At 43.8% G+C, this 16,586-nt stretch overlaps 1 protein-coding gene across 1 annotated transcript in view; it reads left to right on the forward strand.

The window, feature by feature from the left end:
- TACR1 (tachykinin receptor 1) overlaps window positions 1-16,586 on the forward strand; it is a 113,792-nt gene that overhangs the window by 45,708 nt on the left and 51,498 nt on the right. The window contains exon 2 of the mRNA XM_061592774.1: window positions 3,564-3,758. Within this exon, the coding sequence (XP_061448758.1) occupies window positions 3,564-3,758 (195 nt within the window). The remainder of the gene's footprint in view (window positions 1-3,563; window positions 3,759-16,586) is intronic.

The raw sequence follows: 16,586 nt of genomic DNA on the forward strand, positions 1-16,586 counted from the left end.
AGTGTTCAAGTTTGTCCTGTTTGTTTCCCATCCTCTGGGCATTAGTACACAGACAACAAAGACCATGTGATATATGGCCTTACTTACTTCCTACATTTTTATGAAGACTATGACTGGGCCCATTAGAGACGTTCTTTCAGTTCCTGTTACTGTGCACAAGCCTTTATCAGTTGTTACTGCCAAGTTTACGTTTTCCTGCCCCTTAGGATTCAGTTTAAAGCTGTCCTGATGTTCTCCGTGCTGTGGCCAAACACATTCTTCCCAGTCCTTGTGAGGTGCAACCCATCACTTGCCAGCAGTGCATCTTCCAGGAAGCGTAGCCCGTGGACCCAGAATTCAAATCTCTCACGTCAGCACCATCTTCATAGCCGGTGACTCACCTGGAGTGTTTTTCTTTCCCTTTCTACTCTTCTAAGTACCAGAACGATGGATGAGAAAACTATCTGGGCCCCAAAGTCCTTGAGTTTCCTTCACAGAGCTTCAAAGTCTGATGTGATTTCTTCATAGCTTCATTTGGCAGTATCATTTGTTCCCACATGGATGAGAAGAACGGGATATCTGCCAGTGGGCTTTATGAGCGATGGCAACCCTTCCATCCCATCTCTAATCCTTCCTCCAGGGAGGCAGCATACCTGGTGAGTCCATGGATCTTCTTAGCATACTTGGGTTTCAGTCCCATGCAGCAGGGAGTCTCCCACTACTACTACTACTACTTTTCTCTTCTTCTTGTCATGGGGTGTGGTTTCATTGCCTCTGCTTGACTGAGTTTCAGCCTCTTCCTCACTGTCATGTGCAATTCTTCCCCTGCAGGCTCTCCCTGAAGATAATCCAATTTAGAAGTTACCAGAGTGTAAACAACTGAATTGAGGATGTCCCTGTTCAGACGGGGGCACAGCTGGGCCACCGGCTGAAACTGGTGAAAGACATTCCATGCCACTGAGGCCACTTGAGCCTCCGGCAATAGTAATGAATCCAGAATCCCGAAGAATCCCCAAGCTATGTGCTTGCTCTTTCAGAGGGAGTGTGACCCCACCCAGAGGCCATGCTCCGCCCATTCAGTCTAGGGAACCATCCACTAACATTGCCTCAGTCTTATCTGGATTCATCTCCAGTCCATTACTGAGGCAAGGCATTGGTTTAGCACATCCATAGCCATACCTGAAGAGGAAGAACGGTGTGTCATCAGCATACTGCTGACAACAAACTCCAAAACTCTGGATGACTCTACTCAGCAGTTTCATGGAGATATTAAAGTGCATGGGGGATAAAATTGAACTCTGTGGAAGCCCACATTAAAGGCTCCACAGAGCCTAACAAGAGTCCCCAAGTACCACACTCTGAAAAGGATCGAATACAAGGAGGACTGGAAGCACCACAGAGCAGTGCCACCACTCCCAACTCAGATAGTCATTCCAGAAGAATGCCATGGTTGATGGCTACTGAGAGGTCAAGGATTAATAGGGATATACTCCCCCTATCTCCCAACAGAGGTCGTCATACAGGGCGACCAAGGCAGTTTCTGTGTCAAAACTGGATCTAAACCCCAATTGAAATGGATCTAGAAAATCTGTTTCAGCCAAGAGAGCCTGGATCTTGCCTGCCCTAATAAGGGTTTTGGAACTTATTATATAGGCACACTTTCCAATCTGACAGCAAAGAGTAAAATCCAGTAGAGACTGATGGCTCTCATGTCAGTGGGGCAGTGAATCTGCTCTGGGTTTTAATCTGAACTTTCAAGGAACTGTCCAAGGTGCTTTCAGCACTGGCCTAACATTTTCATCATGCTATCCTTCATGAAAGACCCTCCGTGGCGCAGAGTGGTAAGCAGCGGTAACACAGCCGAAGCTCTGCTCACGGCCGGAGTTCAATTCCAACGGAAGGAGGAAGTCGAATCTCCGGTAAAAGGGGTCGAGGTCCACTCAGCCTTCCATCCATCCGTGGTCGGTAAAATGAGTACCCGGCATATGCTGGGGGGTAAAGAAAGGCCGGGGATGGAACTGGCAATCCCACCCCATATATACAGTCTGCCTAGTAAACGTCGCAAGACAGCACCCTAAGAGTCGGAAATGACTCGCACTATAAGTGCAGGGACACCTTTACCTTTTTATCCTTCATGACCTCAAGAGCTTTTCTTGGTCAGTCACTGCCAATTCAGATGCCATTAGTGTATATTTTTTGCCCCAATGTGCATCACTTTGCTATGGGGACTATCACAATGCTCTTCAAACTTTGCCACTACATCAGTGACAAGCTACCAAAAAGTGGCACAGAGATCAGTAAATCACAGAAGCCTGCAGTTGGTAATTCTTGCAAGATGACATACGTTTCACCTGCCTCTGGAAGGAAGCCTACAGTGCCTCTAGTCTTGAGGGCACATCAGCTCACAAAGCAGAGAGAAGGGTTCTCCATTCGCAGTCCCTGTTGCAGCCGCTTGTAATCAATTAACAGCAGTAGGTGGTGAGACCAGCCAGTAGTTTTCTATTATATTCTTATGATTCATCTTGATGAGATTCTTGACTTTAATTCGTCTTATTATTTATTTAGAGCAATTGTTTATTCAGTTATCATTGAGTTTGCTAGTAGAAAGACTAGATACAGTAATTATTTTTTTAGGCTCAGAGACCATATCTAAATTTCTGCATGTGCAGTTTTCGGATAATATCAGTATTCATCATAGCCTCTTTTCCCCTTATTTGGTTACTCTTAAGCAAAGGGAAAGAAAGAAAGGGGGGAAAAATTCTGAAATTAAGAAAGAGAGGATTATGAATGGAAAGGAATTATATGGAATTATACTATAATTGATCTTACTGTTGCAGAAATTAATAAGGAATGCCCATCTGTCTATAAATCTATCATGCTGTTGATTATTTGATGCTCTTTTTCGATAAGTCAATTTCCCCCCGTATCTTCTCTAACCACTCTTTCAACGTTGGAGTTCCTTTTTCTCTCCAAAGTTGAGTGATGCATAACCTTGCTCCAATCATCAGGCTTATAGCCATTTATTATTATACATAAAAGTACGGTCTTTGGATTTTTAGATATATCCTGTAATTTCTTGCACTATTGCTGAAACTGAGTTCCAAATCTTTGTTATTTTTCCACAACTCCAAAAAATATGTACATAATCTGCCCTTTCCAGCAAAACAAATTCTTGCTCAGTTTGGCTGGATAAAAATTTAATAAATAAATGTAGTGGGTGCCAACACAGAAAAGGCTCTACTCCATGGTCCCATTTATCTCACCTCAGTAAATGGAGGGAGATCGAAGATGGCTGCATCACTGTCCCTTAATTTAGTCTTTCCCAGCCTAGTGCCCTCCAGATGTTTTAGATTGCAAGTCGCATCAGCGTCAGCCAGCATTGCTATGCTCCCATCAGCTTTGGCATCATACTACTGAGCCGGGTGGAGTCGAGAGATGTAGTTCAACACATCTGAAGGGCATCAGGATGACAAAGGCTGCCTTAAAGGATGGGAGAAAATGCATGGGGGGGGAGCTCCATCTCTCTTTTTTAAGTTCTATTGCTATATTTTAAATTTCTCTCTCTTTCTTTCTCTCTCTTACAGATACATGGCCATTATCCGTCCCCTGCAACCAAGGCTATCAGCCACAGCCACCAAAATTGTCATCTGTGTCATATGGCTATTTGCTTTATTGCTGTCATTCCCACAAGGTTACTATGCGACAACAGCACATCTCCCTGGCCGAGTGATATGTCTAGTGGAATGGCCAGAAAACACAACCCAGACCTATGAAATAACGTAAGTTTTAGTTTTCTTTACAGTAACATCAACCTTGGGGTGTGAAGAGGATTCATTCCATTGTCCCAATCCAGCAGGGTCCTGACGATTCCAGAGAATGCATGTCTCCTGCCTCGGGAGGCCTCAGATCTAGACAACTTACCAGTCACTCCATTCCAGGATGTGTGTGTGTGTGTAAAGTCTCAACACCCCTTCTACAGATGGCCTGAGGACATAATTCTCTCATTATCCTCAGAGTCTGAGGATGCTTCCTTGGCAGCTTCACCTGTCCACAACTATGCAGAAGCATGTGACTGCACAACTGGCTATGGGCCCTTTAAAGACTGATAGCTCTCCTAAGCCAGTGGAGCCACTGTAAGGGAAACCTCCATTAGTCTTTGTTAGTCCTTTGATGGCTGGTCCTTGGTTGAGATAACAGCTCCCGTACCTAACCTGAAATCTAAACAGTTATCCATCAGGTCAAGACAGCTACATTCTATTTTTGATCCAAAGCCCATTAGAAATGTGCATATCATCTGTGATTCCATCACCTGACTTGATTGGGAATCAGTAGGAGAATCACAATTTCTGACATGTCATTTAAATACGGTACCATCTTAGACACTGAGTTCTTCACCACCACAGTAATTCTAGTGTGCTCAAGTGGATGCTGGGGCTTCTTATTGGGTCTTTGGCCATTCTGCTAAACTGGCAGATGCCAGGATTTTTAGCTCATTGTCCTGTAATGCAGTTTAATAGAATCATAGAATCGTAGAGTTGGAAGGGTCCTATAAGGCCATCAAGTCCAACCCCCTGCTCAATGCAGGAATCCAAATCGAACCTAAATCAAAGTCCTGGCTGAGACAGGATCTATAAAACAACATTATAGTTTTATATGTGGTTATTTTAATTAATGCCAGCTTCCAGCTCCTCTGGAACTTCTCTTGCTTCAAGTGCTTCACAATTTTGTTTCCCTGTCTGTATTTCCTGCAGCAAGGGTGCTTTGTACAGGAAATTCACTGTGCACATCTAATTTCTTTTTTTAGATGGTGCTTCTAAGCCTAAGGGATAGTGTTGCAGTTTGAGTAGAATGTATCGGAAGCATTTTGGACTGGACAATAATAGCTTCTTAAAATGTCTCTCAGTGGTATATGATCACTGTGTCAACCTAGATAGAATTTTGGCCTCTTATATACTGGTCAGTTCCCAGGAAAATACAATTGCTAGACATTCTTTTCTCCATTTGGACTTGTTGCTGCTATTTCTGTGATAAATACATTGATGCAAACACAACAAGCTGAGCATTTTGCAAAAGGAGCTTCATCAGGACCAGTTTCACTGGCGGTGCCTTGGGTAGCGATATATTCCGTCATGTCATAAAATTTTAAAACAGGGTGTTGGGAAAGAGCCTTGTGCGCATGTTATACAGAGCATGTGTGTGGGAGTGGGCAGGGAGAGACAGTGTTGGGGTTGCATGTTGTATTCCTGCTCCCACCTTCCACAAGTTTAAATAAATGTCCACATAGAGCCTCAAATGCAAAGATGTGTCACTGAACACTAAAGTCAGGATCATTCAGACCATGGTATTTCCGATCTCTATGTATGGATGTGAAAGTTGGACAGTGAAAAAAGCGGGTAAGAGAAAAGTCAACTCATTTGAAATGTGGTGTTGGAGGAGAGCTTTGCAGATACCATGGACTGCGAAAAAGACAAATAATTGGGTGTTAGAACAAATTAAACCAGAACTATCACTAGAAGCTAAAATGATGAAACTGAGGTTATCATACTTCGGACACATAATGAGAAGACATGATTCACTAGAAAAGACAATAATGCTGGGAAAATCAGAAGGGAGTCGAAAAAGAGGAAGGCTAAACAAGCAATGGATTGATTCCATGAAGGAAGCCACAGACCTGAACTTACAAGATCTGAACAGGGTGGTTCACGACAGATGCTCTTGGAGGTCACTGACTCATAGGGTCGCCATAAGTCCTGATCGACTTGGAGGCACATAACAACAACACCACCACATAGAGCCTAGGCATGTCTACGGCAACTTGTGTAGAGGGCTTAACCCTTTGACCTATTCGGGGAGGACCCAAGAAATGGAATTAGACTGGATGCTATTATTAAAGTATTTATTTATTTATTTGATTTATATCCTGGCCTTCCTCCCAGTAGGAGCCCAGAGTGGCAAACAAAAGGACTAAAACACTCTAAAATACCATAAGATCAGGTCTTAAAATATATTACAACAAAACATTCTTAAAAACATATTAAAATAAAACATCCTTAAAACATCTTTTTTAAAAAATGCTTTAAAAACATATTAAAAAGCAATTCCAACACAGACACAGACTGGGATAAAGTCTCTACTTAAATGGCTTGTTGAAAGAGAAAGGCGCCAAAAAGATAACAGAGATGGTGCCTGTCTAATGAGTAAGGGGAGAGAATTCCAAAGGGTAGGTCAACGAAAGGTCCACTTCCTATGTTGTACGGAACGGACCTCCTGATAAGATGGTATGTGCAGGAGGCCCTCACCTGCAGAGCGCAGTGATCGACTGGGCACATAAAAGAATAAGACGGTCTTTCAGGTATCCTGGTCCCAAGCTATACAAGGCTTTGTACACCAAAACCAGAACCTTGAACTTGGCCCGGCAGCTAATGGGAAGCCAGTGCAATTATTTCAGCAGTGGGGTGACATGTTGGCAATACCCTGCCACTGCTGCATTTTGCACCAGCTGCAGCTTCTGGACCTATTTGCTTGTCTCATGTGAAACCAGGGGTGATAATGACCTTGATTGTTCAGAAAAGTGCCTTCTCTACTGATTCTTAGCTGTGTCTCCTACTTTACAGAGGACAGTTCTCTATTGGAAAGGTGGCCTGGTCAAAGCCTAGTTTAAAGAGAAAGTCACATAAGAAGAGAGAGGGGTAGCTTGAAGGTGTCCGTCAACAGCAGCCTGAGCAAGGCACACAGGTCTCCTGGTCACAGCACCCACCTCCCAGTATATTGTATTTCTATTCAAAGTGTTTTTTTCCATTCAAAGCTTAGTCAATATTTCTACATTGCACCTACATATCTAAATTAGCATATGCAGATTTTACACATGTCCATGTCTACTCTTTTGGTGAAACATTTTGCCCTTTCGCCCTTACTTTGCCCTTTTGCTGTTTGCCCGCCTCTACCTCCACCACCCCACCTTCCGTGGTCAAGTGAGTCATACACAAGTCCGCAAGCCTGCTTGGTTTGTTTACAAGCCCCCCCTTTTCTCCTTCCAGGACAGAGCTGACCTTCACACACATCAGCAAAATAAAGGGGGGTGTAACGGAGATGAGAAAAGCCAGGAGGAAAAGAGGCTCATTCCGCTCCACCCTGTGCCTGCGAGCGCTTCGCAACGGCAGGTCCACAGCATACATTTAAAGCTCCTGAACACCTTTCACTTTTCTTTTGGTTAATGCCATCCCCTTTCTGAGAACGTGCCTCTTCTGATGCTGCCCCACCCATATCTTTTGCATTATTTCTTATCCTCTCAGACATTGCTTTCTTCTCATCTCATTGTGTTTTGACTCAGATCAGATAACAGAGGGAGGAGGGGGAGGGGTGGGAGGAGGGGGAGGGGCAAGCAGAGGCAAGCCAATGGGAACCCGTCAGAAGCAGGAGGCATGGAGGGACCCAGAGCCACCCACACAGGAAACCGTGGTGCAAAGCAACCAGAGATATCTCCTTGGCAACGGGTTGTGATCGCTCTTTCTCTCCTTTTGGGAGTATCCTTGGTATGAGTAAATCCAGATTGAGGGGAAAGTGTGGGAAGGCCGTGACTGAAGGAGAGCGTCATATGGACAACGGAGAATTAATGCGTGTACAGGACTATTCACATTATGGCTGCCATGGCCGTGGTGTCATTCCAAGGGGGCTTGAAATGGTGGCTGCTGCAAGATGTGTTGCTGCTGTCAGTGAATGTCACACTTCCCAAATGTCATGCTTCACCCACCCCTAAGAGACCACCAAAATCTCCCCACCCCATTTTCACACCTGCCAGTGGAGGGCCCTGCCTCTCAGCCTAATCCACCACACAGGTTTATTGAGAAAATACAGTCCGCACTCAGCCACAAAGCTCACTGAGACCTTGGCCAGTCACTGTTAGGCTAAGGCCTAACCTACTTGAGGATAAAATGGGGGAGGGGGAACGATGTACAGAACCTTCAGCTCCTTGAAGGAATGGTCGGATATATATGCAATAAAAAAATACATTTTTAAAATGAAGAGATTTTAGATGCCAAGGAAAGGGGCATGTGACCCTGCGTCACCACCCAGAGCCGGTGGTGCAGCTTCCATTACCAGATTGTTTTCTTTGACATCCAATTTTCATTCAGCTGAGAGAAATTGGCTCCTTTCCTGGACAGCCAATTTATTACAATCATTGTCCATCTTCTCATGCTTAACAAACATTGTTCTCATAACGAATCTGATTATCTGCATTAAAGCATTTTAGTGAGTCCACAGCTTGCATTTTTGATGTTGTTTTTTATAACTTGTTTTCAGATGTCATTCAGGATATTGCAGGCTTTCCAACGTTCTGTTTACTGAATTCTTCCTTTCATTTGCAACACATATAAATATACCAGCTGCCAGGGATACGGAATGCCCAGAAATCATTGTCAAATGAAGCCTATGGCTTTGATTCAGTGACCTCTTCTGTGCACTTGGGTTTCAGTGTCCCCAAGGAGCTCCCCCTGTTTACAGGAGCCCCCTCACATTTACTATAGTGGAGAAGGCAGCTCTGCATGCAAAGGAATATGTGTTTGGTGCTGCATTCCTCCACTGAAGGCCAGTTTAACAGGAGCTCTGTGTGTGCTTCAGAGAGTACATAGAGGTCTGGATTGATGCCATGTGCTATATTTTGCATGCTGAACTTTGTAATGAGATCTTTCGTGGGAATGGGTGAAACCTGTCTCGTTATTTTCACAAGTAGCATCATCTTGCTGCTTACTGACAGCGCATGTTCAGGACACGTATTCATAAAAGTGGCTATTTTAATGTGAACCTACCTAATTCACGCTTTCTGAACCAATATGCAAACTGAAACAGAGCTATCCTGCGAAATTCACACTTCTCCGAATTTTGTGATGCAATTAACCAACCAAATCTACATATCAAAAGAATATATTGGGGAATGGGTAAATAAAAATGCATATATTAATATAAATAACATGCAAAATATATTATATTAGGAGAGATTGCTTATAAAGATGTGTATAGCAGGCAGTACTGTAGTGGCAAATTCAGAAGTGCAGGGTCCCTTTATGGTAGTCACAGCCATGCTCCTCATAGCCACACCCCCTTCTAAGATTATACAATCTTCTATGAACGTGAAAGTGTGTTAGCTACTGAGAAGAGATTTCTCAGCGGCTGTCTCACCTCCTTTCACTCTGATTGGCTCCAATCAGCAGGAAAGGACAAGGAAGCATGTTAGAAGACTCTTCTCAGTGACCAACACACTCCCTTTTCCTGCTTATTGGCTCATAGCATGCTGGGACCCTGCTCTCTAAAAAGTAAGCGGTCTAAGATCCCCCCCCGCGAGACCCTTGACAACTACACCCCGATAGCAGGGAAAATGTGTGTAAAATTGAGTGTATTGGGAGAAATGCACAGAAAAATGAGTATGAATTTACATGCTGACTTTTTTTAAAATTGCAACCCGATGTAGAAATGGGGTCAGCTGAACAGGAATGAAACATTAGGAACTCAGAGAAACTAAAATAGACAAAATTTGTCCATTCTTGGTTAAAGCACTGGTTTTGACCTTTAAAGTCCTTCATGGTATAGGACCAGCATACCTGAAGGGCCCCCTGTCTCTATCCTGTGCAGGCTGTTACCAAGCACCAACATTTACAGCAACACTGCTAGGGGTGTGCAGTGACCACAAGATTCATCTTGTATCTGTAGCACATGGAAGCAGCTCAGTCTTTTTCAGATCTGAGCTTTGTCATTCCAGTTCAATTCATTATTTGGATCTGTGGCTGTGAATACATTAGTCGCCTATCCCAAAGCGTTTCCATGAGCCACACTTGGAGGGGGAATGGGTTGATTGGCCAATCAGTTGCAAATGAAACTGATTTTTTTTAAAATGCACTGAAGCTGCTCCCACCAGTAAAAAGGGGTGGGGTTTGATTATTGTTGTGTGACCCATTTGCAGAAGAGAGAGGTGGAGAACAGGATCCGGCAGAACAGTGAGTGTGTTTCTACCCTCACCCTAAATCTGACCTGTTAAATCAGGAACATGAGATCATGACCTGAATCACCCCAATTTATCTTGTTATTTTTAGTTGCACACAGACCTGTTACACATTCCTACTAACAGCCTCTTCTCAGCAATAAGTTTTGATCAGGCACATAAACAAATTATAAATTAATAGTGGTGTAGCAAGGCTAATCCAGAGGTGGAGAAAGAAGACCTGCTCTCTTCCCACCTCCCAGACAAGTAGCTCACCCACATTGCTGGACTCCTGTAGCTACTTGAAGCAACGACGCTTTTTGCAAAAAAAATCTAACTGACCCATAAACTGAAATTAAAATAAGGGTGCAGCCCAAGCCTACTTGAAAATTAACTCCATCAAAATCAATAGCACAGGAGTGTTACTGTGAAATATACCATTATTACTCTTTCACTAATCCAAAATGCATGCTGCCACCACCCCAATATTACTTTCTTGTGCTGTCCCTGAGCTGACAGAGACTCCTTCAGCACTGAGATGCTGGATGGTTGGTGGTCCAAACATACACCAACTCATTGGGATGCTGGGCATTGTCATGAAACCAGTATGCAGTACATCAAGCTTCGACAGGGTCAATTCCAGGCTCTCAGGATCCAGGGTCAGGAGGCCGGGGCATGGTCCAAAACATACAGGCTCCAAACAAAGGCAGATCATGCTCTGAAGTCCAGAGGCAAGTGAGAACCAGGCAGAAGGACAAGATGTGAGATGGCAATAGAGGGTTGGAGGGGCCAGATATAGATGTGAGATCAAAGTAAGGCATGGGTCACAATCCAAGGCAGCAGTCAGGGGAAGAAGAGCTGTGCAGTAGCAATATGTTGTTCAGACTGAGGCCAGGAGTTCTAGAGCCAGGTTACAGCCTAGATGATGCCCTCAGAACCCAGGCAGACTCCCAGACTTGCAGTTGGAACAGAGCAGTGATGGTGCAGGAGGTGAGACACTGGAGTCTGACTGCTGGAAGCTCTCATCTGAGATATGCCATTCCCCTTCCACAGTCTTACAGAAAGAGAGAGAGAGAGAGATTTCTGTCATCGGAGTGAAAAGCACAGGTTATATTCAGGCAAGAAGTGTGCCTTGAGAAAGAGCTTAAGAGACTTTGGCAATCAATTCATAGAAACTCTATTATGACTTTGTAGTTATTGACTGCAGGATCAGTTCATACGTTTCTCAATGGAAGACTTCTTTAAAAAAGAAAAATCTGAACAAAAGCAATATCTCATTTGAATCAGCTTTAAAAACAACTCTGCTTGTCTCCCTTCAGCATACTAATCAAGAAAAATAGCAATAAAATGTTGACGTGTGTGCGTTGTTGCGTGAAACAGCATACATTACGTTGGAGTTAAGTTGAGCAAGAAACTTCTTCAGAGCATTAGAGCATGTTAAGAGTCTTTATTAAGACATTATGGCCAAAGGCTTAAGAGTAAATACATGTAGAGTTTCTTCAGTCACACCCCTTCTGGTACATCTCTCTCCAAAGGTAAACACCGAAGAGAACCTCTCAGTTCAGAGGCAATACACAGAAGACCCAGCTTAACACAGATAGCTGCTAGAACTTTTCCCAGTTTATCGCGATGGCTACCATAGCAACGGCCTTGGCAGTCCGTTCCCAGACTGGGCAAAGACATAACTCCCCCTAGTTATAGTTTTTCAGACTTGATGGAAAACAAACTCAGTGACAGTGCGGTTCAATGGTCAACATAAAAAGCTACAGTACCTTGACGTAGCTGAAGACAGATGTTCAAGGCTACTCAAGTCCTTTTCATGATGAGTTTGAATTGTGACATGGGTATTAATACATTCTTCACATATGAGATTCACCCTGTTCCTCCTGTGCTCTCCAAAAATGGTGATACCTGGGTAGCAAAGTGAGAGTTGGTGTAACTTTTAGGGGTGACATAGGATCAGAATCATTTTGGCTTCTCAGGTTCCTGTGATGCCATCATAGCTCCTGTACAAGCAAATATTCCAATGATGTTAATTAGCACAGTTCTTTACTCAAGCAAAAGATTTTGCCTCAGCATACACAGAGCTCATGCCATGCAGAGCTTGGAATATTACTTTTAAAAAATAATAAATTACAGTTACAATTACATGGCCCCAAAAAATTGTTATTACCATTACAATTACAATTGCTCTGAAAGTAACTGATTACTTTGGTTTTTCTCAAAAGTACTACAATTACATTTCAGTTACTTTAAAAAAACGCCTCCAAGGTGCTGGCCTTGGCTGCTGCACATCTAAGTAGCCTAAAACAACATTAAAAATAAACACACACATACAGAGGTAGTAGAATAATTCTTTTTACCCATAAGATAGCAATGGTGGTCTCTCTGCTGGTAAGGGAGGTGGGGAGGGAGGCAGAGGCCACAGCTCAGATCTTTGCACGTCAAACCCCCCCAGCCAGCAAGCATAATCTCTCTCACTTAACCACCTCCTGGACCCTGCCCTGCCACCAACTAAGGGACACTCACCCAAGCAAACATTTTCCCCTGAGATGCAAAAAAGTTAAAATACTACAAATGCAGCACAGTAGCCAAGAGGGTGGTGGAGGCCACTTTGTGTGCCAAGTGCAAACACAGTATTCACACACACACACACACACACACACACACACACACACAGCCATCTTTCACCTCCACAGTTGTTTATCTCCATCCTGCTGCTGCCTCCTCCTTTATCCATGTTCTTGCCCTCCGGCTCCTATTTCCCTCCACTCCATTCTTCACCACCATCATCCATTTTTTAAACAATTGTTTTCTCCACTCCACCCCGTCTCACTCTCTGCCTCCTCCCTCGTCACCTCCTACCCACCCACAGAGCATGAGGGAAGAGCGATGCTGCACAGAAGCCCAGTTTGAGGCACATGATTTTCATCCACAAATCAGAACAGCAGAAGACTTCCCCTGCTTCCCCACTCAAGTAATGCCCCAAAGTAATGCTGGAAACATTAGTTACTCCACAAAAGTAATAAAATTACTCCTAGTTCTATTACAATCAAGATGTAAAGGAATTACTCACCTGTTCCTCAAAAAAGTAATGAATTACAAGTAATTCCTTACTTGTAACGAATTACTTCCAAGCTCTGATGCCATGTTAGATGTGAACAGACTTCAGTTAATACTTTGTAATCTGAAACCAATGTGAGGTGATACAAAATTTCCATCTGTGGTATTTGAATTTTGATAGGTCCTCCCAAGTTGCAGGTCTCTAGGAATAAACTAGTGTAGTGTATGAGCCCTTTAAACAGACAATGAAAAAGATAATCTGGGGTGGAAATTGAGGGCATAACCCTATCTGTAGTCTGCAGCACATACTTATTACTTCCCCTGTTTGATAAGAGGGCGAGGTTAAGAGCATCTCTGCAACATGGAGAGTGCTTAGGCCATCACAGTTTCCTTTCATTCCATATTAATGAATGCAAAGCATAATCTGTTCACTGATGTGGTGATGACGAAGGCCCCCAGTCTGATAGCAAGCATTAGATTTGTGCTCAGCCTCCAAGCAGTGGCTGAGGTCTTAGGCTAATAACTTGCTGAATTCTAGAAAGCCAACTTGCTTAATTAAGGTACCATATTCTGTCATGAATAAACCAAAAGGCTGGCAGCACCGTATGTTAGTAAGGTGGCTGATAAGAACACAAAACTTGTTGCTTTAGAAAACAGCAACAAGTTTCTGGAAATAGGTACTTCCTTTTGACTCTCTCCTTTCTCCCCCAGTTGATATAGTACAATCGGCAGGAGAGGTGGAATCAAGTATGAAAAAAATTAATTTGTGACTAGACTTTAAAGGGAGAAAATTCTCCTTGACTTAAGTAGGTTTTGGTAAGGCTTTGGCTTTTGGTAAGAGTCCAAGTCCTGCCTTTCTGAGACGCTAAGAAGCATTCTTGATTTCTCTGACCCCTTCTCTATTTTTGGCTGTGCTACTAATTTATATGTAATTTACTGCCCTGGATTAGCTGAGCTGGTATGATGGTCCAAAATGTTTGTGAACATTCCAGTTTGCCCAAGGAGCAAAGTTGTCAGAATGCTTGCAGTCAAAGTTCTGTGAGGTGAGGGAAAGTTGTCGTGCTAAGAGTCAAGCCTCACATGCGTCCTTGGGACACAAAGAGCTTTGGGGCATGCCAAGAACAGGGAAGTTGTCTAAGTAGTAGGAGGGCTTAATGAGCCCAGAGGCAAGGTGGCTGAAGGAATTTCAGATATAGCACTAAAAAAAAAAACAGCTGTAGACTTCTAATCTTACATTACTCCAAGAGCTATAGTTACATAAGATAAGGTAGCATTTATATTCACTGTATGAAAAAATTGAAATGGACTGCCTTCAAGTCAATCCTGCCTTATGGCGACCCAATGAATAGGGTTTTCATGGTAATTGGAATTCAGAGGGGGTTTACCATTGCCTCCCTCTGAGGCTGAGAGGCAGTGACTGGCCCAAGGTCACCCAGTGAGTTTCATGGCTATGTGGTGATTCAAACCCTGGTCTCCCAGGTCATAGTCCAACACCTTAACCACTATGCCACACTGGTAGTATCTTCCAAAATTGCCATATTACATGTTTTACTAGCTTTCAGCCCTTGATGCTCTCTGGAGGGTTCTACATTCTAGATGTTCATAGCAGACCCTTCTCTTTAGTCAGCCATCTTGGACTTCTTAACTCCATCATCTCATCCCTCCATCTTTCTCTCTCTGTCTTGGAAAACATCTTTCTGGTGTGTGTTTGTTTCACCTTTCTCTTCTAGAGATGAAATAGCGACAGCTAATATGAAAAGTGTCAAAGATGACAGAATTTAAAGTTCTGCTCAAACAATAAACCAAAGACTAGTGAAGAGTGCATGTGCATACTAGGACTGTGCAGCTTCACTTGAGCATCTGTCAAAAACTGGCCTTGGGGAAAAGAAAGGGGTCACATGCAACAGAAGTCCCAGGTCACCATTGGATGTGGAATGATTGATACCAGCAAGGGCGGTGGCAATAAAAATTTAGTCTGCTGGAGTTAGATTCTGCTGTGTTCACTCTTGCTGAACGCCTCCTATGTAATGGTAGAGAGAGTAGATGGGAAGCAACTTGGGGTGGTGCTAATGGAGGTCGGGGGGGTGTCATCCAGTAAAAAGGAACAGCAGTAGATTTAAGACCGACAAAAGAAATACTTTTCCACATTATGCATAATTCATTTATGGAATTTCACAAATTAACAAAAGATGCAGCTTTGGCTAATGCCTTAGGTGAGTTTACAACAGAACTAGCCACATTCATGGAGGAGGATGGATCTATCAGTGGCTATTAGCCTAGCTGGAGCCTCCATGTTTAGAGGCAGTACACCTCTGGATACCAGCCAATGAGGACCAAGACCATGTCCTGTGCGTGAGGAGTCTGGCAGGTGGCTTTTGATAACTGGATGGAGGGCTAGATCCGCAGTGAGGAATTTGGATCCAGTCAGCACTAAGGATGAGCCAGCTGCTGTAGTCAGCAGCAAGGGGAAACTGCCACTCTCTGCTGGGGCCAAATTGTGGGCTGGGTTGGTCTGGAGCCAGGCCTGTGTTCACTAGAGCAGTGATGTTCACAAAGGTATTTGACTGTCCCTGTGGGCCTATGTGGCTGTTCTGACTCTGTCTTCTCACTGGCCTCTTTCCCTGCAGGCTGCCTTCAGCCACCATCAGCACCAGATGAGGCTTGTCATTTTCTAAAACAGCCTTCCCCAGCCTGGTGCCCTCCAGAGGTTTTGCACTTCAGCTCCCATCAGCCTCAGCATCATATCGCCACGCTGGCTGGGGACGATTGGAGTTGTAGTCCAAAACCTCTGGAGGGCATCAGGTTGGGGAAGGCTGCTCTAGCTGAATTACAGAGCGATGCAGCAGGCCATGCACAGGGTTTGGAATAATTAGCAAGGATGCCCAGAAAATCCAGAGTCCAATTTGATCCAATGGGGTGCTTAAAAAGGCACTAACTAGTGACCCCCCTCTCCATCACTTTCTTTACGCCTGAATTCCTAGTTGTCACATAGAACCATCACTTCAGGGGAACTTTGAGGATAAAACATGATAAAGACAGTTCTTGGCTGGTTATGACTATGCAGAAAGGAGATCTTGAAGTCACGGGGGATAGCTCAGTGAAAACTTCAGTTCAGCGTGCCAAAGAAGTGAAAAATGTAAACTGCATGTTGGGGTTTGTTAAAAAATGGGCTGAAAATAAAATGGCAAGTATAAGGTGTTGGACTACGACCTGGAAGACCAGGGTTCAAATCACACAGCCATGAAGCTCACTGGGTGACCTTGGGCCAGTCACTGCCACTCAGCCTCAGAGGAAAACAATGGTAAACCCCCTCTGAATGCTGCTTACCATGAAAACCCTATTCATAGGGTCACTATAAGTCAGAATTGACTTTAAGGCAGTCCATTATCATCATCATTATCATCATTGTGTCTTCATATAAATTGATATATAAGTAAAGCTTCCACATCCCAAAACAGTACACGTGTGAATACAATTCCTGGGGACAAACAAGAGGTCAGAGTTGTTGCCTTCATGTCTCATTTGTGGACTGCCTAGTTCTGTGGGACCTTGAGACTAACAGGAAACGCAG

This window comes from Rhineura floridana, chromosome 12, assembly GCF_030035675.1.
Source record: "Rhineura floridana isolate rRhiFlo1 chromosome 12, rRhiFlo1.hap2, whole genome shotgun sequence".
Classification (NCBI taxonomy): domain Eukaryota; kingdom Metazoa; phylum Chordata; class Lepidosauria; order Squamata; family Rhineuridae; genus Rhineura; species Rhineura floridana.